Source organism: Chaetodon auriga, chromosome 8, assembly GCF_051107435.1.
Source record: "Chaetodon auriga isolate fChaAug3 chromosome 8, fChaAug3.hap1, whole genome shotgun sequence".
In the NCBI taxonomy this organism is placed as follows: Eukaryota; Metazoa; Chordata; class Actinopteri; order Chaetodontiformes; family Chaetodontidae; genus Chaetodon; species Chaetodon auriga.
Genome location: NC_135081.1, coordinates 1,571,777 through 1,593,451, shown reverse-complemented (window position 1 = coordinate 1,593,451; position 21,675 = coordinate 1,571,777). Strand labels below are relative to the sequence as shown.

The 21,675-nt window shown below is 43.3% G+C and overlaps 1 protein-coding gene across 3 annotated transcripts in view; it reads left to right on the top strand.

Moving 5' to 3' along the window:
* The window catches only part of tgfb2 (transforming growth factor, beta 2), an 86,265-nt gene extending 65,852 nt beyond the window's left edge, over window positions 1–20,413 (top strand). Inside the window, exons 3-7 of one of the 3 annotated variants that reach the window (XM_076737619.1) lie at window positions 1,344–1,476; window positions 1,581–1,691; window positions 16,066–16,246; window positions 17,433–17,586; window positions 17,729–20,413. In XM_076737619.1, coding sequence (XP_076593734.1) covers window positions 1,344–1,476; window positions 1,581–1,691; window positions 16,066–16,246; window positions 17,433–17,586; window positions 17,729–17,887 — 738 coding nt within the window. In that variant the 3' untranslated portion in view covers window positions 17,888–20,413. The remainder of the gene's footprint in view (window positions 1–1,343; window positions 1,477–1,580; window positions 1,692–16,065; window positions 16,247–17,432; window positions 17,587–17,728) is intronic. The other 2 variants (XM_076737621.1, XM_076737620.1) reach the window with 2 other exon arrangements.
* Window positions 20,414–21,675: the final 1,262 nt, after the last annotated feature.

Here is a 21,675-nt window from a genome sequence, read left to right as displayed (position 1 = left end):
TTACCATCATCAAGGTTTATTAGCCCTCATCCCACCACAACATTAAACCTCTTCACACACCAACTCCCTCTGATTGTTTTCTCTATATACTGTTTGTGTCTGAGCTTCACTGAGCTTCACTCTGTCAGGTTTCCCACACAAGCCCTAACAGGAGATCTCAGTAAAAGCAGCAGGAATAGTGTTTTACACATTAGGCAAAGATGAGCCAACATAAACTCATGGTTCTGAAGGACAGCAGAATAACGGAGATCTGTCCAACATCTGGTTATGCTCTCACTGTTCCCTCCAGACCTGGCCAATCAATCAGAGAGAAAAGAGCAGACTGCTAGACCTCAACAAACTGTAATCAAAAGCTACTGTGGAGTATTGTGTGTCTTCTATGTTTAAGTATCATGTAATCTGTTTTAATGTTGTGCATGTTTGCTAAATCAAGAATATGGTTGAAATATTATTCAGGCTCTGAAAGGGCTTCATTAAGTTTATGAAAAAAAAGATTCCCCAGTTTTAATATCTACTTGAATTCGGACAATGACATCTCCATTCTGCTTTATTCATTCTCAATACCGAACACTATGTGTACTACAGCTTTTCTTGTCTACAAACAAGACAAAAAATATTCTGTCATCAATGGGTCTACTACTTTGGTCCAGACTGACATCTCCAAAATTGTGAGATGGGTAGCAATGAAATGTTCAGACATTCATGGTCCCTAGAGAATGAATCTTACAGTCTATGGTGATCCACTGAATTAATATTTGACAATACTAAAGCTATAGGGTGTATTGCCATAAAATTTGATTTTGATTTGAGGTCATAAGTTGCCCTTATGAAATATCTCAATATCTACCAGTTCAGTTGGTGACAACCTTTGTAAGACATTAATGGATTTAGACAATGTATCCTAATGACATTGATTATCCCATTTTCATCTATTTAGCACCACATGTTCTTGTCCAAATAATGACTGTTGTCTTTCAGAATCAAAGGCAGAATCTGTTTAAGTTGTTATACTGCTGCAAAGAGTCTTAGAGAAGGCGTCAGTGCCTAGCAAGCCTTAACCACAGAGGAGGCAGATCTCAAAACACTTATATGGGTTATTTAGAAGTCGGTTACAGATGACCTATCTTGTTGTCAAGGTCGGAAGACTTGTTGAACAGGAATGTGGTACATAGAGCTCTCTGTATTTCTCCTTACGAGTGAGACTACCACAAAACCCCCCCAAAAAAACTTTTTCAAGCATCTTAGTACAGTTATTTGAATAGTATGTGTTGTTAAATAAATAGATTGAAGATATTATTTCTGTTTCACTACTTTGACCTGTTATAGCTCTGTATTTTCTACAGATCTTAGGTCACAAAGACCTGACGTCCCCAACACAGCGGTATATTGACAGCAAGGTGGTACGAACACAAACAGAGGGGGAGTGGCTGTCCTTTGATGTGACAGAGGCAGTGAGTGAATGGCTGAACCACAGAGGTGAGTTCATATTACTTCCATCACTGTATATTTTTCCTCATTACTTATTGCATGTTTTATATTGTTACATCACTTTATGGTTTTGGTTTTTGTTTTATCAACAGACAGAAACAGTGGATTCAAGATCAGCTTGCATTGCCCATGCTGTACATTCGTGCCATCAAATAACTACATTATTCCCAACAAGAGTGAGGAGCTGGAGGCACGGTTTGCAGGTTGTTTGATTCAAAAAATTGAAAAAAAAAAAATGATGTTAATGAAAGATAAGTCTGTTGTTAATCTAAATCTTATTATTCTCACCAAATCCCATGAAATGACCAAAACCAACAATGGTTTGATTGCAGCTATTTTCTCACACGAAAGAAAATAGGTGGGATGAGGCAGATTTTCAACCTGCCTGTTCAACAGGTACTTGATGAAGCAACTTTTCCATATGTGGACAATTAGACATGTGCTGGAATGTGTGCTTCCCCACGATTGGTTCACTTCCATCAACCTGAGAGATGTGTATTTCCATATCCCTGTCATTCCCAGACACAGAAAATTCCTGTGTTTCTCCTTCCAAAGAGTATAATAACAGTACAGCCAGTTACCATTGGGCTATTCCCTGGCTCTGTGCACTTTCTTCAAGTATATGGAAACAGAGTTGGACCCATTATGTAGGAAAGGGTTTAGGGTTTTGTTCTACTTAGATGATCTGATCCTAATGGTCCTCTCCCAGGAGAAAGTTGCATTGGATTTTGGAATAAACTGGCAAATACCTTTCCACTTCCCACCCAGTCAATAATTTACCTGTATGTCGGAGCAAAGGTGTCCCCAGGCAGACAGCGTGCGCAAAACTTTCTGCTGTCGTGCATCACACCCCGCAGAGTAGTGACGGTGCTATCAGCAAAGTTACTGCTGGATATGATGTCAGCAAGCTATGTGGTTGTCCCCTTAGGGCGCCGACAAATGAGGAAAATCCAGAGGGGATTCAGCCACCTGTGCCTTGACCCAATTTGGCAAGAGCTTAATGCTGACCATCCTTCCCTCACTGCAGTCAGACCTGACATACTGGAATTCTCCCTGTGTTCTGTTGACATGGGTTCCATTCAGGAGAGTGATGTTACACATATTGGTGTACATGGATGAAACTCTCTCTAGCTGGGGTGGGATGTGTAGATCTTATATGGTGCGTCTATCCCTCCACATAAATTATCTGGAGATATCCACCAAACCAAAAGTGTTAAACCACTTGGCTCCACTACTGACAGACAGACAGACATGTCATAGTAAAGACAGACAACTTGACATAATCGTAATGTGTATATTGACTGTCAGGGCTGTGTCCACTCAGCACAGCTGCTGGAAATAGCCAGGAGGTTCCTGCTGTGGTCACACAGACCACATGCTGTGTGTAAAGTCCTTCACACAATGAGTGGCAACTGAGTCCCTCGTGCAGATAGTGGGTAGTGGGACAGGTTCGGGAAAGCAAGGTTGGATCTGTTTGTTTTACCAGAGAGTACGCAATGCATGCTGTGGTTCTTCATGAATGCACAAGAGAGCCTACATTGGAGTGGATGCCTTCTCACACTAGCTTGCCTTTTAGCGTGTATTCAGGAGGAGAATCTATCGGTCTTCCTGGTAGCACCAGAACGCTCAAGTGCGTCTTGGTTCCCGACCATGGTGCAGCTGTTGGTGGGAAATCCATGGCAGCTCCCATTGTACAAAGATGCACTGTCACAGCTTGATGGCACAATCTTCCACCTCCCAAGATAGGTCAGCTGCTGTGGGTCTGGCTACTGAATGGGAGCACTGAAAAGTTATGACTGCTTCTGGAGTTGTGCACACTGTCCAGTGCATGAGACACCCACGATTCTGCAGTTACCAGACCCCTTTCTTCCCCACACAGGGCTGACATGGCTCCCTGTCTTTTTACACTTTGTGCTTACAGGGTTCTAAACTGGTGTATGTTATCTGCTTGTGGACCTTGGAGTCACAGAAAATGTCACAGAAAATGCCACAGAAAATACTGGCCTTTGGTAGCAGAGCTCATGTCTTGACAGTATTATATAGTGCAAATGGGGACCTGAGGCAACTGCACAGTGTACAGTGGCAGGAAAGAAAATCTTCTTGACTGTGCATAAGCACAGGAGTACTTCCAACTGTGGTAGCTATGATAGGGCTGGACCTATACTTATAGAATCTGAGATTGAGGAAGATTTACATTTTGCATTAACTCTAGTATGGTGAAAAGATCTCGCAGTTAAAGGCCCCTGCTCACACTTCACATGCTTTTCCTTCATTGGTTAGACTGGATGAGGAAGATTTATGTGCATCAGAAGAACTGAAAACCTGGCAGGAAAAATGACTTGAGTGTTGATCACTTAATGGACTTGTGTAACATTTCTGATGTCCCCTTGTTATAATTTTTGTATACAGTAGTTTGTTTTCTTTTGATTTAGGTTTCTATATTGTGTTTGTGTCAGTTTATTATTGACACTATTTTTTCTGGCCTAATGGCTCAAATTGACATAAAATGGAATGACCTACAAACATGAAACTCTGACCAGTAACTAAGGAATAATGTGTATGTACTCCGCAAGAAATGCAAGCCTAATTGGGGAGATGGTGACACTGTAATTAAGGCCCAAAATTTCATGTTTCGAAAAGCTCCTTCCCTCACACAATGTGATTGATATAAAATTGGACACACACAATTTCATATCATATCATATTCTTCCTTGTTAAGAAAAACCCTGCTCTGAGGCCTTTTATAGACTCTGGAACCTTTTATAGACTACAGGGCCCTCAATGATCCTTCCAACTTCAAGCTACTTCAGGGGGCCACCATCTTCACATGCTCCCCTTACAGCTCTCATGTCCTCCAAAATGTCCCTCCAGTGGATCACAGCTGCAGATGAGGTCTTACAGACTCGCAAGTCCAGGTTCAAATCAGTTCCCACCCTCCAGCTGCCCGATCTTGACTGACAATTCATTGTAGAAGTGGATGCATCCACAGTAGGAGTGGGAGCCATCCTGTCCCAGTATTCAGCCACTGTCCAGAAGTTCCAACCCTGCACCTTCTTTTCACGACAACTGTCTCCTGCTTAAAGGAGCTATGACATTGGCACCCAGGAGCTGCTGGTTGTCAAAATGGCCCTGGAAGAGTGGCCCCACAATATCAAGCCTGGTGCCTTGTTGCACCAGTTTCAGGAGAAGGAGGAGATTACTCTGGGATCTGCATGCATAACCTGGGAAATCTGGGAGAGGGTCAACCTGGTCCCAGCACATGCCCCCCTGATCGCCAGTTTGTTCCTCCTGCCCTGTGGTCTGACATCCTTGGGTGGGGTCACCAATCCAAACTCAACCAGAGACATCCTCCATCAAGCAACCTCCATCACTGCAACCAGCACAAGCTGTCTCACCAGGTTCCTGCAGCCCTTCCCAGTTCCTCATTGCCCATGGTCTCACATTTCCTCGGACATTGTGACTGGTCTTTCGCCATTGATGGGAAACACAATTAGTGGACCGATTCAGCAGGATGGCCCACTTCGTGCCCCTGCTCAAGCTTCCCTCAGCATGGTTGTGCTCCATCTCGTCCACCTAGGGGGCCACCGCCAGCCTGTCCAATGTACTGAGTGCATGAACCAAGAGATGGAGAAGGTCCTCCGCTGCTTGGTGTTCCAGGACCCCTCCTGTGTGTAGAATATGCCCACAACACTCTGACCAATTCTGCCACAGGCCTTTCAACATTCCATTTTGCCTTTGTGTTCCAGCCTCCTCTCTTCCCAGCTCTGGAGAATTAGGCTTCCTGCCCCTCCATCCAAGCCTTCATCTGCTGCTGCTGCCACATCTGGTCCCAAGCAAGAGCCTAACTCCTCTGCTCTGCTGGTCGCTACTTCATCATAGCACCCAGGGTCCCGCTTACCTAGGGGTGTTCTTTTCAACCAGGACTTTCCTCTCCAGGTGGATTTCAAGAAGGGTGCACCCATGTTCATCCGTCCCTTCGCTATCCAGAGGGTCATCAGTCTGATGGCGGCGAGACTGAAACTCCCCCAGTCCATGAGGATCTCTCATTATCATACCCGCTTGTGTTTGACTACACCTGGCCTCTTGTTCTCCAGTAAATATCTTAGACCTCTGTCTGACTATGAGTTTTGCCCTGCAATTCCTGGTTTTTCATCTGACTGTGATTGTTTGGTGTTGACCTCACCAAGCGATTCAAGAGACTCTGAATCCACCTAAAGAGACTGAGCTAAGTGATTTTCCTCTGTTCATTTGGTGTTTTGCAGCATCAAATATATTGACAGACTTTATATCACATATGTCAAACCTATTCCACAAAAGTGGCTGAAGGTTTTCTTTCCAACCAAGCAGCAGCACACCAGACTTGACTGATTTCATTAGCGGCTGATTGGTCAGACTGCGTGCTCTTGATTGGTTGGAGGAAAAACCTGCAGCCAAACAGCCCTTTGTGGAATAGGTTTGACATGCCTGCTTTATATCCAAACTATACTTTGAACTCCATTGCTGCTTATCCCTCATTGCCGAATATGAGTTTAAAGTCAGTATAAGCAAAAGTATTTGGGTTCAAAACACACCCATTACATACTTGTAGTTTGGCCAAGGGATTCAATACTTCAATTCAGTTTTTAGATTTCAAAAGCCAAGGGATTATGTCCTTGTTATGTCCTTCTATAAATAATTTGTCCACTTAATTTTTTGTTTTTTTCCTTCTTTCATCATTTGCTTGCAGTTTGCGTCTTTGCATGATTTCTCATGGACACTAGTGGTTCACGCCATAGTCTGTAGTATGAGTGTTCCTTTCAGTTGCCTGTCTGGTGGTTGAACTTTTTGTTTGTAATGTTCGAATTTTGTGAGGATCAGCTATGGTTGGTTGTTTTTCAGTCACAAACAATGTACAAATGAAATGTGATGTTATTGTTGCTCTCGGGAAGCAGCTGTTTAGTCATGAATTCCTTGACTAGTTTCTATGGGTCATCTGTGTTTTGCTCAGGAATGCTGGGAAAACTAGAATTAGATTTCTTTATTGGTTTTGTCGGTGATGATAGTGTGTTGTAGTGATTTATTTCCTGAGTGAGAGTGTTTATTTGATCCTTACTGAATTCTATGCTTTGTTGCAGTGCCTGAAATTCCTTTTGCAGTACTTCTATGACTGCATTCTTAAAGTCAAGTATGTTGCTTACCTCCATACAGCATGGTGGTTCCAGGGATGCTGATGGTATTGTACCTGGGCTGGTGAAGGAATCTTAACAGAGTCTCTTGCTCTTGCAGAGTCACTCTTTGAGTGAAGCTGTCTTTGCCCATCCTTGTATTGTCTTTGTTATCCTTGTTCATGACCCAGAGTCTGTTGAAGCATTCATTGGTGTATTCTTCTAGATCATCCAGGATATTTGATGTTGTATTTGGGCATTTGAATGTAAAAAAAGGCAATAATAGATGGGGGAAAATGCAAAAGAAAAAAAAAGGTTTTATGTTTGAGGAGATTTGTATGAATCAGAGGTTTAGTAGCTGGGGGCCATCTTGTGAGAGTTGCATTCACAGTGGTATCCCACCACTTTCACAGTCAATCAGGCATTGATACACACTCAATACTTGTCAGTAGGATACATTTATTGTTGGTATATGGTAGTAAACTCCCACAAATGTACTGACTGTGTCATGACTGTATGGATGCTACTGGGGCAATTGTTTATCCCTTCTCTTGACAATTGTGACAGGTCAGGAGTGTTCCTGTGCAAATTTTAAACTGAGTTTGAAAGTACAGAAGAAGGTATTAAAATCTTAAACAGATACTTCAGTGGAAAACATTCATATGTTCATCACATTCATATATATTCAAAAAATGTTTTCAATCAAAATGTTACAAAGTTCCATGTTGTAAGAAAGAAGACTGAGCACTGACTCCTCAACAAGTGACTCCATCTTATCAGAGTTTAGCACACCATGCCAGCTGTTTGAATACAAAGCTTTGTGGTTTACTCTAAAGCAAAAGATTTTAGCAGACTGCGTGCTAAAGTGAGTACATTGTGAATGCTTCATGAAATGAATCTACATGGAACCCTAGAAACACCTACAGTACTTGTACATTTTATTCTGATTCTCTGTATCAGCAATGGCGTGCATCATTACCTTAGTACCAAAATTGAGGCAGTTCATTTCCATTTTAATTCTCACTTCTCTGTGAGTAAGATGAATCTCATTATAATGCCTCCGGGATCCCCACTTAACTGTAAAGTACAATAGTAGTCATAGTCCTACAGTACGATGGACTTTACCACAGAATTTTGACTGAAAAGAGGGGCACAGCAACATGTCAGGACAAACAGACAATTGATGGCAATACATATGGAGTAATGTACAGTAGGAAGGCAAAAAAGAGATAAACAAACTATATTATGTTTTAAAGGAGCAGAATACATATGTTTTTATATAAATATGAATTGCTGGGAAACACTATAGGTGATGGTCACAGTTTGGTTAGGGTTAGGCACCAAAACTACTTGGTTAGGTCCAGGTAGGTTTAGGAAGCGATCATGGTTTTCCTTCAAATAGTTATTTTAGTTTCCTTTTATACTACATTTGTCTCCCACGCCTATTATTATTGCTCCCTGCTGATACTGCACCTTCATACATGCGTGCACTTTTCACACCTAGGTGAGAGAAACCGTTGCACTTACACTCTACCCTCTAGTGGATCGGTGGGTCTATTACATGCTGTGCCATGAGACTAGATGGCTAGATGATAATCGCGACGCTTCTGGCATATAGGCAGTAGACAGCTGAGATTGTTGCTGCAGCCGCTGGCAAACTGGTGCTGCCTGACATTGTATATATTGTATTATATTGGCTAATTGATGTGTTTGTACTCTGTGGTTCTACTTCTCTTCATATTTGAAAAAACTCACTTATATTACAGAGTTATGGTATGTTATATATTATATTAAAGACAAATAAACAAATTAATCCAAAAATATCCGTCCCTATTTATGTTATACAAAATGTGACAAGCCCTGAAGCAGTCTGTTTATGATTGAGTACGCAGTTTTGGAGAGGTCCTCTCTGCCAATGAGTTGGTCTGATCAGTTAGAAACAAAAGTGGACATAGTCACTTAAAAACATGGAGGGTGTATCTGCCTTTGCAATATGTGAGTTTTATTTGTGTTTTTAGTTTTAACATTTGTTTACTTTCTCTGGCCATCGTGTGCCTTGAGCTTTGTGCCAGCACTGCCCAGCAGCAGCTCTGGACTTGTTTGATTAAGGGTCAGGTGAGGTCAAGATTTGAATGAAAGATCATGATCATGATGCCAACTTACCTTAACATACTGTACTTTCAGGTACAGTCTGTCCTGTCATCTGTAATTCTAAATGTGTGTCAGATTCTGCCCTAGTAAGTTTGCATGACTCCATCTTCAGTAATGTGGGTAACATGATTGATCTAAACATATGCAGGGTGTTTTTATGTATCATGGCTGATGGGCTGGTTTCATGTGTTTTTTTTATGCCTATGCATAAGTATTTTGTATAAATTTCATGGCTGATTAGCATTTTTCAAAGAATATCCATGCAGGGTTTGCTACTGGAGGACACTTCTTAACAGTGCATTCAGCTCAGCAGCTTCCCCCATAATTTTGACTGTGTATTAAAACTATGTATTCTGCCTATCATGCAGTGAAGACTTTACTGTTTTTGAAACAGAAATAAGCCTCCAAAAGTCTAAAGAAGTTGATTTCCATCACTGAACATTTGACTATTTGAAGAATTTGCATTGAAATGAGAAGCTATGAACACTGTATGCTCACATTTAATTTGCTTAAATTTGTTTCTCAGGAATCACAGAGTTACTGCTTTTAGCCTGATTCTTTCATTGGAAGTCCAAGAACAAACTGGAGAAATCTTCAGTTCACAGACAATGTATTTATTGAGGACACAGTAGTATAGCAGTGCTGTGCTCAGAATGACAGAGCTCTCGCAGGACCTCAGTCAGAATGAGCCCAGACCTCTGATAATAGTTCACAGTTTCTTCTTGGGTAGGGCCTGCCCCATACAGAAGATGGACTAACGTGACCGAATGTAATTGGTCAGTTACCAGGACATGGGCAGGCCAACCACTGTCCACATCTTGTCCTTGGAATGTGAGTGTGTTATGATTCAGTTGAATGAATAATACTTTTGCAGGACCCAAGGAGCAGATAAACAGCAAGAGAACCAAGGGAGCCGTTAAACAAACGGTTTATTAACAATAACCAAGAACACAAAAACACAACCAAAATCCTTGAATAATAATGAACACAAAATCAGCCCAAGAAAACAAAACATTCACTACACCGTGGCGAGCGGGTAGGAAGGAAAAAAAGCCCTCGACTATGATATAAACCAACCAAAAGACTCAGAACTACACAACTAAGACTAGGACAAAATACGCACACAGGCAACTAAAACAACGAGAGTACAGGAAAGCTATGGCAACAAGGAAATGGCTGGAAGGTCTCAGCAAGACAGCTTTGGCAATCTGGCAACGTGCCGACTCTGCCACACTGCTTAAATCATGAGGTGAATCAGGGGAGATCAACCTCAGGTGCGTCGTCAGTTTGCCGCACCGCCAGGCCACACCTCCACTGCAGACAAGGAGAGACAGTTACAAACACAAACAACCACACAGAAAGAAAACCCAAATAATAACAGTACCCCTCCCCCCCACCCCCCCCCCAAGGGACGACTCCTGGCGTCCCACCAGGCCCACTACAGTTGGTCTGGTGGAAGTCCCAGACTAGCCCGGCATTCAAAATAAACCTAGCCGGGTGGCCGTCGATGATCAGGGGGGAAGGAGGGGGTTCGGAAGACAGGCCAAACTGGCTGGAGGCAATAGGCTTCAGCTGGGAAACGTGAAACGTAGGGTGAATTTCCATGGCAACCGGGAGCTTAAGCCGAACTGCGGGGGGGGGGCGCGGGGATGATGGGTGGGGAATGGCCTGATGTACCGGAGAGCTAACTTCCGGGACTTAACCCGGAGAGGGATGTTTTTAGAAGAAAGCCGAACCTGCTGCCCCGTCCGATACTCAGGAGCCGGTGTGCACCGCCTGTCCGCCACCCTCTTGTTGGTATCTGCGGTGCGCAGCAGGGCCACCCGAGTGTTTCTCTGCATCTGTTCCTGTACCGACAGCACTGCTGTCTGTCCCTCCTGATCGGAGAACAGCGGCGGCTGGAAACCCAGCGATGCCTCGAAGGGAGAGAGGTTGGTCTCCTAGGATGCCAGGGAGTTGTGCGCATACTCAATCCATGGGAGAAGCTCTGCCCAGTCTGATAGATTGTGCACAGCCACACGCTGCAGTGTGGCCTCCAGGTCCTGGTTGGCCTGCTCCATCTGCCCGTTCGTCTGCGGGTGATAGCCTGAAGAGAGACTGGTAGAGGCACCGAGAGCAGCACAAAAACTTCTCCACACCTGAGAGATAAACTGTGGGCCTCTGTCAGACACAATATCCACAGGAATTCCATGTATGCGGAAAACCTGTTGGACTAAATGGCCAACAGTTTTTTTTAGCTGATGGTAATCCAGTTAAAGCCACAAAATGGACCAATTTAGAGAACTGGTCCACTATGATAAGAATGGTGTTGTTACCTTTAGACCGTGGCAGCCCGGTGACAAAGACCACTGGCGGTGGGGAACCGGGAGAGGCTGGAGGTGACCGGAGAGAGCCTTGCCCCGGGTGCACATTGCACACGCCGCCACAAATTCCCGGACATCCGTCTCCATGGCTGGCCACCGGAGGGAGCCTTGCCCCGGGTGCACATTGCACACGCCGCCACAAATTCCTGGACATCTGTCTCCATGGCTGGCCACCAGAATTTTCTCTTGAGGAATGGCAGGGTTCGGGCCGAAACAGGATGGCAAGGACTTGGGAGCGTACTCCAGCGGGAACGAAGAGATCGTGGGGTGGACCGCCACTGGGGTCTGGCTTGGCCTGGAGAGCGTCGTGAACCACGGCCTCCACATCCCAGGAGACTGCCGCCACCACCCAGTCGGTGGGCAGGATGGTTTCAGGTTCCTCCGCCGTGTCGCCCTCCGCGAGTGTGAATTACCAGGACAAGGCGTCGGGTTTGGTGTTACGAGAACCAGGCCGGTAAGTTGAACCGGCTGAAAAACATGGCCCGAGTGGCCTGGCATGAATTCAGCCTCTTGGCCGTCTGGGTGTATGCCAGGTTCCTGTGGTCCATCCAAACCAAAAAGGGCTGTTCGGCCCCCTCCAGCCAGTGATGCCACTCCTCCAGCACCATCTTGACCGCTAGCAACTCCTGGTTCCCCACGTCGTAGTTCCTCTCTGCAGGGCATAATTTCCAGGAGAAGAAGGTGCAGGGGTGAAGACGCTGGACACGTGCCGCACACTGGGAGAGCACTGCCCTGACTCCCGTGTCCGAGGCATCCACCTCCACCACGAACTGCCTGGATGGATCTGGTTGGGCGAGAATAGGAGCAGCAGTAAAGAGAGTCTTAAGCTGGTTGAACGCCAGTTCCGCCTCCTCCGTCCAGGCGAACCTCAGCTCGGTGGAGGTGAGGTGGGTGAGTGGCGCCACCATGCGGCTTAAGTCCTTAATAAATTGGCGGTAGAAATTTGCAAACCCTAGAAAGCACTGAAGCTGCTTGTGGTTGATAGGGGTAGGCCACTGCCTGCACCTTCACCGGATTGGCTCTGATCTGCCCGCTCTTGATAATGTAACCAAGGAAGGGGACCGACGACTGGTTGAAAGTGCACTTCTCTGCCTTGATGAACAGTCTGTTCTCTAACAGTCTCTGTAACACCAGGCGCACGTGTTGGACATGTTCCTCCACACTGCGAGAGTAGATCAAAATTTCATCTAGATACACAAACACAAATCGGTAGAGACAGTTCCTCAATACGTCGTTTACCAGGGCCTGGAAAATGGCGGTGGCGTTTGTGAGCCTGAAAGGCATCACAAGGTACTCAAAATGCCCTAACAGCGTATTGAAGGCTGCCTTCCATTCACCCCCCTCTCTAACACGCACCAGATGATAGGTGTTCCTCAAATCCAGGTTGGAAAACACCGTAGCCCCCTGGAGGGGCTCAAATGCCGCCGAAAGCAGTGGTAGTGGGTACTTGGGTGCAACTCGGGTGCAGCATTTTATTCTTCTTCTCCACAAAGAAAAAACCCTTGCCGAGTGGAGAGGAGGAGGGCCTGATGATGCCCACAGCCAGTGACTCACCTGTATACTTCTCCATAGCCTCCCACTCTGGCTTCGACAGGCTGTATAGGCGGCTGGAGGGTAATGGAGCCCCAGGCAGGAGGCCTATGGAGCAGTCATAAGGTCTGTGAGGAGGCAAAGACAGAGCCCTACTCTAACAGAAAACCTCGACCAGGTCGTGATAGACCTTAGGAACCACAGAGTCTCTGCTCCAGCCGTGGGAGGAATGGCTGAGCGCAGACAGGTGACAAAAAGAGCTCCAGCTGAGAATCTTACCCACCGACCAATCTATGTGAGGGTTATGGGCTTTGAACCAGGGATGGCCTAATACCACGCGAGCTGATGGAGAAGACGGGACTTTGAATGGGAGCTGCTTGTGATGATTTCCAGACAATACTAGTTGAAGGGGTGCAGTTTGGTGGGTGATGGTGGTGAGGAGTTTACCATTTAGTGTGTTTACATTAATCCTTGTGCTAACAGAATAAGGGGAATGCCAGCCTGAAGTGCGAACTCCGAGTCGAGGAAGTTGTCCTCGGCTCCGGAGTCCATCAGGACTCGTACTGGCCACGCAGCAGTTGCAGAGGTTAAAGTGGCCTGCAGCTCGAAACGAGGATGCGTGGGCGCGTTGCCACCATAATCAGGGTGATCAAATACAGAGCTAAACTGCTGGATGAATGAATCATAACTCATTTCCTCAAACCCCAGCTGGCAGCTCACCGCCTCTGCCCAGGCTAATGCCTGACCCCTGAGTACCCAATCAAAAAGAAAATCTTGGCCTGACAAGTGGCAAAGGCTTGGGGATGCTGGGCATAGATGAGCTGACATTGTACCAAAAACCCCCAACACCTATTTCAATCCCCTGAAAAGGGCTCAGGGTTGGAGAGAGGAATTTCACGAGTGGAGTTAGGGTCCGCCGGAGCCACTGAGACAGGAGCTGGTGCCGAAGCTTGAGCTCCCGAGGCCGAGGGTGCTACAGCAAGCCCAGCCACTTGTGTGGTGAGCTGGTTCACCTGCAGGGCTAGCTGCTGTGTGGTCTCAACTAAGGAGCACAGTTCTTGGTCACGGTGCCTTAGCCACTCATCCTGCTTACATAAAGCGGAGTGTACTGTGAGATCCCCGTCCCCGAGCTGAGCATCCGCTGGGTCCATATTGGCCAGATTGTACTGTTATGATTCAGTTGAATGAATAATACTTTTGCAGGACCCAAGGAGCAGATAAACAGCAAGAGAACCAAGGGAGCCGTTAAACAAACGGTTTATTAACAATAACCAAGAACACAAAAACACAACCAAAATCCTTGATGATAATAATGAACACAAAATCAGCCCAAGAAAACAAAACATTCACTACACCGTGGCGAGCGGGTAGGAAGGAAAAAAAGCCCTTGACTATGATATAAACCAACCAAAAGACTCAGAACTACACAACTAAGACTAGGACAAAATACGCACACAGGCAACTAAAACAACGAGAGTACAGGAAAGCTATGGCAACAAGGAAATGGCTGGAAGGTCTCAGCAAGACAGCTTTGGCAATCTGGCAACGTGCCGACTCTGCCACACTGCTTAAATCATGAGGTGAATCAGGGGAGATCAACCTCAGGTGCGTCGTCAGTTTGCCGCACCGCCAGGCCACACCTCCACTGCAGACAAGGAGAGACAGTTACAAACACAAACAACCACACAGAAAGAAAACCCAAATAATAATCGCACAGACTATAACAGTGTGTGTGTGTGTGTGTGTGTGTGTGTGTGTGTATCTAATGCAACAGACCTTACTGACAGAAAAGAGAAGTGTCATCTGCCTCCTGTTATTCAAACCGGCTTTCATTAGTCATGCAGTCTTACAGTTCTGAACAGTACAAGGACATACATTAGCTTACACAAGTGCAGTGGAAAAGTACAGAATAAGAGCACATGATATCTCTAGACAAAGCCAATTACAACACCGCTATGATGGGCCATTTGGTTAAGGTAAGAGAAAAAATGTGGTCTTAGTAAATAGTCAGTATACTGTAAATGCTAATTTCCTCTCTCTGAAGTGATATCATCGTACTGGAAATCTCGTTGCCATTACCATGCTGATTCTATTCTTCCCTCTAGTATCCCCTCTTCTAATGCACAACAGAAGTTGTTCGTTGTTGCTCACAGTTTCAGATTCAGATTCTGCAAAACTTTATTGATCAGTGCACGAAAATTGTTATTTCTAGTTAGAAAGAAGGATGAAATACTTAAAAAAGGTAAAACAAAAAAACAAACAAAAAAACAGGTAAAAACTACAAAGTTGCAAACTACTATAAAGATTACATTACCATAATACTAATAATGAAGCAAATGTGTGTGTTATATTAGAGTTATGTGAGTGTCATAATCAGGTGGCTAGCATCGTACACAGGAACATCTGTACCGAGTATGGGCTGGAGGTCCCAGGATCAAGGTGGAAGACACCTCCAAAGGTGATCCAGAACGACCGAGCCAACATCCTGTGGGACTTCCAGTTCCAGATCGGCAAAGTGGTGATGGCGAACCAACCAGACATAGTGGTGGTAGACAAAGAACAGAAGACAGTCACAGTGGTGGATGTAGCGATCCCAAGTGACAGTGACATCAGGAAGAAAGAGCACAAGAAGCTGGAGAAATATCAGGGTCTCAAGGAGGAGTTGGAGAAGATGTGAGGCATAAAGGCAAAAGTGGTCCCAGTAGTGATCGGGGCACTTGGAGCGGTAACCCCCAAGCTGGGAGAATGGCTCCAGCAGATACGAGGAAGCACATCTGAGGTCTCTTCCCAGAAGAGCGCACTCCTGGGAACAGCCAAGATCCTGCACAGAGCCCTCAAGCTCCCAGGCCTCTGGTAGAGGACCTGAGCTTGAAGGAGGCACAATACCGCCCCAGGCAGGGCCAGAAGGTTTTTTTTTTTTTTTTTTTATGTGTATATAAAATAAACAATAATAAAAAAAATATGGTACTTCAATGGAAGACACTGAAGGACCAGAGTCTCAGCAGGAACAAGAGCCTACTCTGGCCCTTTTTTTATTTGTACTCCTATACAATCTCCACCATCCCCCCCATAATGGAAATTGTAGTAAGGGTCCTGGATCTCCTGAAGTCTACTGCCAGCTCCTTTGTTATGTTGATGATGTTCAGCTACAGGTAGTCCAGCTCACACCAGTCCACAAAAATGCCCACCAGCTTTGATTTGAGAAAGGGGTGGGAGGATGGGCTTACAGGCGCTTTTCCACAATCTGACAAGCACTTCCTCTGAAGCATATTGATACATTTAGTCTGTATGTTTTGATAAATGGTGATTAGATTTAATGATATGTTTTGTTAATTTCATTAACACAAGTACTTGCATGCATCTTGTTGATCTCTCTGTTATGTTTCCAGGTATTGATGACAGCTTCATCCATGGCAGTGACCTGAAAGTGTTTAAGAAGCGGCGGCACAGCACTCGGGCTCCACACCTTCTCCTCATGCTGCTACCTTCATACCGGCTAGAGTCCCAGTCCCAGTCCCAGCACAAGAACCATCGATCAAAGAGAGCCCTGGACACTGCCTACTGCTCCAGGTACTAGCCTGGAATTCGCACTCTTACTATCATCATGCAGGCATCAGGAGAGATTCTCCCCTCTGTGAGTTCTCCTTACACATGTTAACCTGACATTTTCCTCAGGTATCAGGAGTCATGGTGAAATCCTCCAGTAATCTGAACTGTTAATTACTTTTGTTCAATGATAAGCAGCCATGCTCCCACGTCACATTATTTGCATGTAAGATCTGATATTTTAGCTGTCCAGTGCAAATGATTATTGTTTTATGAGTTTTTTTTTTTGTTTTTTTTTTTTTTTTCGGAAAGTTCTATTTGCATGACTTGATGAATTGATGGTTGTTGTTTTTGCCACAACACAATGCACTCTCTATGGAAAGCCATAACAATGAAATTCCTGTGTGTTAAAAGCTTGTTAAGGCAGAGTGAGGCAGGCTCCATTAAAACTTTTATAGGCTGCTGAGTAAAATCCTGTCACATAGACCTGTGAGAATTTCTCTGGTCAGATATTGAATCATGATTATATATTTATAGATTCATTTGGTTTAGCTGTAGTCACGTAGCAATCTCCATCATAATATAGGTATCACCACTCATTTTGTTAATTTTTGAGATCTTGGAACAGAAAGAAGGAAGACAGGTGAAAAAACATGAGCAGTCAAAGCCAAGCAATACAATTATCACCTGTCTACTTGACAGGTCCCAACAAAATATTGAGTTGGGTTTGGGTCATTTTCTTGCATACAGCTTCAGGCTCAGGCTGGGTTCTGGCTTAGCTATTGTCAAATGTAATTTATCACATTTTTTTTCTTAACTCTTTGACTGTGCTAATCATCTGTACCCATGCAAGACATGTTGCAAGTAGATCTGCAGCATAGACTGGGAACTATAGAAAGGAATAAGTAGCAGAAGAATAATGGATGAAATAATGCATATCTTTGAATCACCTCACCACATTTATAAATATAAACTGGAATTATCCTTCAAATACAACGGCGTAAGTCTACTGATACCTGGTTTTATATGTTGTTTAAAGCGTGTGGTATCTCCCACCATCAACATTGTTAAGTAAAAGTTGCAATATTCAGAGATCTCAGACTCTTCACAGCTTTTATCCCATTTTGACCTATAATGCACTGTAACAAAGTCAGACTTTAGCAGAAACTCAGTTGCTACTGCACCACCTCTCCCTTTAATCTCTTTGTAGAAATGTTCAGGACAACTGCTGCTTACGATCACTCTACATTGATTTTAAGAAGGACCTGGGCTGGAGGTGGATCCATGAGCCAAAGGGCTATGAGGCCAACTTCTGTGCTGGGGCATGTCCATATCTGTGGAGCGCTGACACCCAGCATTCCAAGGTACTGTATGAGGGACAGGGTCAGAGATTAAGCAATCTGTGGGATTTGATCTAGTGAGGTCAGTAACTTGAGCGTGAATGTTTTCTTCTACTTTATTTTGTGTCAGATTTTCATCATGGTATGGCACATATTTGTATTTCAGGTGTTAGGCTTATATAACACCATCAACCCTGAAGCATCGGCATCGCCTTGCTGCGTCTCCCAGGACCTGGAGCCCCTCACCATCCTCTACTACATTGGCAAGACCCCCAAAATAGAACAGCTCTCAAATATGAAGGTCAAGTCCTGCAAGTGCAGCTAGAACCCCTTAAAACTAGCACAAACACACTCTCTCTCCTTCCTTAACACAAATACACACACTCACACACACTTTGACATACATACAGTCAAACTGCAAATGTACAGCTTTCTCTTACATGCACTATTATACTTCTGCCAGTGTTAGGAGAGGTCTGTTGGAGCAGAACAATTCAATGCTAGTTCAATGCATTCACACCAAACAGGACCAATGCTGTCATGATACCAGAAACTTGACTTTGATACCAAGGCTAAATACCAGGTACAGGACGTACCACAAGGTACAGTGTTGCATTGCAGTATTTGGTCCACAAGTCCAGGTTGTAGTTTGCCTTCATGTTGTGTACTAGGTGACAAACCTAATGTCAACATACAGTTTTTTATACACATTAAACATTCTCCTCCAGCTCACCCGTGGTTATTCTTTCAGTTGTCTGCCTATTCCAGTGCACCCATTTGCACTGTCAAGAGGTGACTCATATCAAATTTTAGCTTGCAGAGCTTATTTGATGAAAATGTTGAATTTTTGTAAAATGATCTTTAGCAGTGGTATCAAAGTCATGCCAAAATTATTATATATAAGATTATAGTGACCCCACTACACAGGACACATATATGCTACACATACATGCATACAAACATACACATACAGTGACACAGATATGGCTTTTGTACAGGTATGCCCTAATTTGCGTTTTGAAGGCCCTGTCAACATGCATCACCTCACATACTTGTCACACCGAAACATGAGAGTAAGGCAAACACTGGAAGTATAAGTGACAAGTGTCTACATGTGAAATAAGTCCTGAAAATAACTCAGCCCCACCACTGACTCCTTCCCACCACTTCAGTCCTCTTTCCCTCACCTCACCTCTCCACAGTTTTCACAGTCACACCACATCACATCCTCATTTGTGTGTTTGTCTTTGTTTGGTATCCTTTGTAATTTTCTAAATCTTTCCATTGTTTTGCTATTTAAGATGGTTTTGGTTTAGCACCCTGCAAATTTTTACCCAGGTAGAATAGTGGATAGTATCAACCTTGCACTGATGATATATTATATCTACTCCATTGATAACTGCATGATAAAAGCCAACAGACAAGAAAAAGATACATCACATGGGAGCACCTTAAAGGATAATTCTGGTCTATTATAATAATGGTCTTATTTTTGTAGTTGGCCATAATTTCTACCCAATAGCGAAAAGCAGTAAAACCTGATTTTCTGTGTTTGTGTTTCATTCTAATTTAGAGTGATTTAGAATGAAAGACATTCTAAATTTGTAATAAAATTGATTAAAAATACAACCTTGGAACATAAAGTTCAATGGTGTGTAACACACTCACTCCGTATGTCTAGATAAGAATGATACATTAACAAAATCGTTGACATTGTTTATTTAATACTTTTGTTTTTGGCAGCCTTTAACAAATTTTCTCAGATGGGGCAGATCGCAGCTGACAATGGGTGAGAGGCAAGGACAGGTTACGAGTCTGTTACAGGGCTGACACAAAGAGAGTTGCCAATTATCCTACATGCAGACTGTGGGAGAAAACCCCTGCAGGCATGGGGAGAACATGCAAATCCCACACACGATGGATATGAGGCAAGTAGCAAGTGCAGTGTTGGTATAACTAAAGATAATGACAAAAATTAGACTCAGATTGTAAAAAACCAGAATGAGCCCTTCAGTGGTACCAACCAGTCAGTTATCGGTGGACAGATTCTTGTGTTACATCTACAAAAACAGAAGTGTCCTTCATGTCCCATTTAGTGTATACTAGCACATACAAAAAATCTCAAAGAAGTGATGACAATTCATAAGTTTAATAATTACCGTGGTGTCATCTCAAGCACTCAGCACAGCCACAGATTCAATCCACACTAGCTATAAAAAGTCTGGGTTCAAAGAAAGATGTTATCTCTTCGTAAATGATGATAATGTTATGTTTTGAGAAATGCTGTCAGCAATTCATGTGATGAAAGATTATAGAAGGTATTAATGAAGAGTTGATATGACCTGAAAAAATTGCTCTTAGAGCCAGATGTATTATGAAATTTCTCCATCAGCCACCTCTGTCGCACTGTAGTAGTGTTTTGTAGTTTCATCATTGTGTTATCTTCCTGCCAACATAAAACTTTTTTTTTACCACAAACTTGCAAAAGCTGTCATTCAGTATCGTTTTGTGTCTTTAATAAAAACAAATTGCACTGACACTGTTTTAATTTTATTATTTTAAAATACCTAGTTTTCTTACTTAGTCAGAACTCTCCCCCTTATCAAATGAGTGTTATTGTAGATGACCTGACCCCCTGCACCTTCAGGTGTTCAGTGTCAGTGGACTTACTGAATGGAAGAAAAAAAAGAGAGCTAGGCACCAACTTTGTCACAATGGGGCTGTTATGTTTATTGTGTATTTGTTGTTTTGATGATGGTGAAGATGATCTTATTGTGACCCACTATGCTGTATTGTAACACAGTATTGTTGTGGTGCTCTAGTGGTCAATAAATTATTTAAGTTTCAAGGGAACGCAGTGTTTTGTGTGTTCTTTCTGATGCTGATTTGTTTACATGTGATATTTAATCTAACCGCTGCAGCATGTCCTTTCCTCTCTGAAACTCTTACTCCTTGAAGAGGAGTAAGGAAAGCCACTAAGACAAAGAAGAGGCTCATGTTCCCATCATTTTTATAATGCAGTCATGCACCATAACTTGATATATGATAAAAGCAGGGTACTTGTAAGACTGGAGACAAAAGGAGATACACATCCAAATGCAAAACTGTAATGTTATAATTTGGGTTTGGTCTCCAGTGGGTACACATAATTTGAACAAACCTTAGTATAAACAAACTGAAATATGTTAAGTAAAACACAAATATATGTCTTTCTGTGTCCTCATCAGAAAATACTCTCTGGTCTTCCTGGCTTTAGACTGAAATAAAGTCTCTTAAATCCAGGAAGACAAACAAGATACTAAAAAATATGTACTTAAGTTCATGTGCCATTCAAGATGTGCAAATTACAGTAGATTTTTTTGTTAATTGTAACAGGAACATTAGATGCCTTTCCATAATCATACCGTAATGTAGCTTATATTCCACATGAATGACCTTCCCCTAACCTTTATAATTAAGCAGTTGCTATGATAATGTAAATAAGTGATAATTTTAAAAAACCTTGTCATGAGACATAAAGATACAATGGCAATGGATGCACTCCAGAGTTTTGCAGCATTGTTCAAATTATTGATATTGTTATTGATTTTGTTATATGTTATTATGATTGCTTTATCTGAATGTTTTTAATTTATTGTTGCAACCACCAGCATGAGTCTCACTGACAAAGTAACTTTTGCAAGGCAAAGCTGCACAGTTGTCATTTGACATGTCAATTGCCAGTAGCACATACCAAGCATATCATACAGGCAGATAAATTAGTCAGGATACAGTTGCAAGGATGTGATAAAATTCTTACTTTTCTGAGTTGACATACCAGGAAATAGGACAGCGTATCTCAATGAGACAAGACATATAAAACAATGCCCATGTGGGTTTGATTATGATACTAACGTCTGTTGCCCTTAAAAGACAGGTTCACAATTTTTCAAGTCTGTCTTAAAACAATAGTCAACCCATATGAACACTGAAACTGTTTTTGTTTTGCTGTAATCATTCAACCTGGACTTCACACATAGTCAGGTTCATCTTTCCACTGATCCAACAATCACAATCTCTGGTTTGGTTGACATAAGCCCTTACTTTACCAATTGAGATGTGAAAATATCAGGA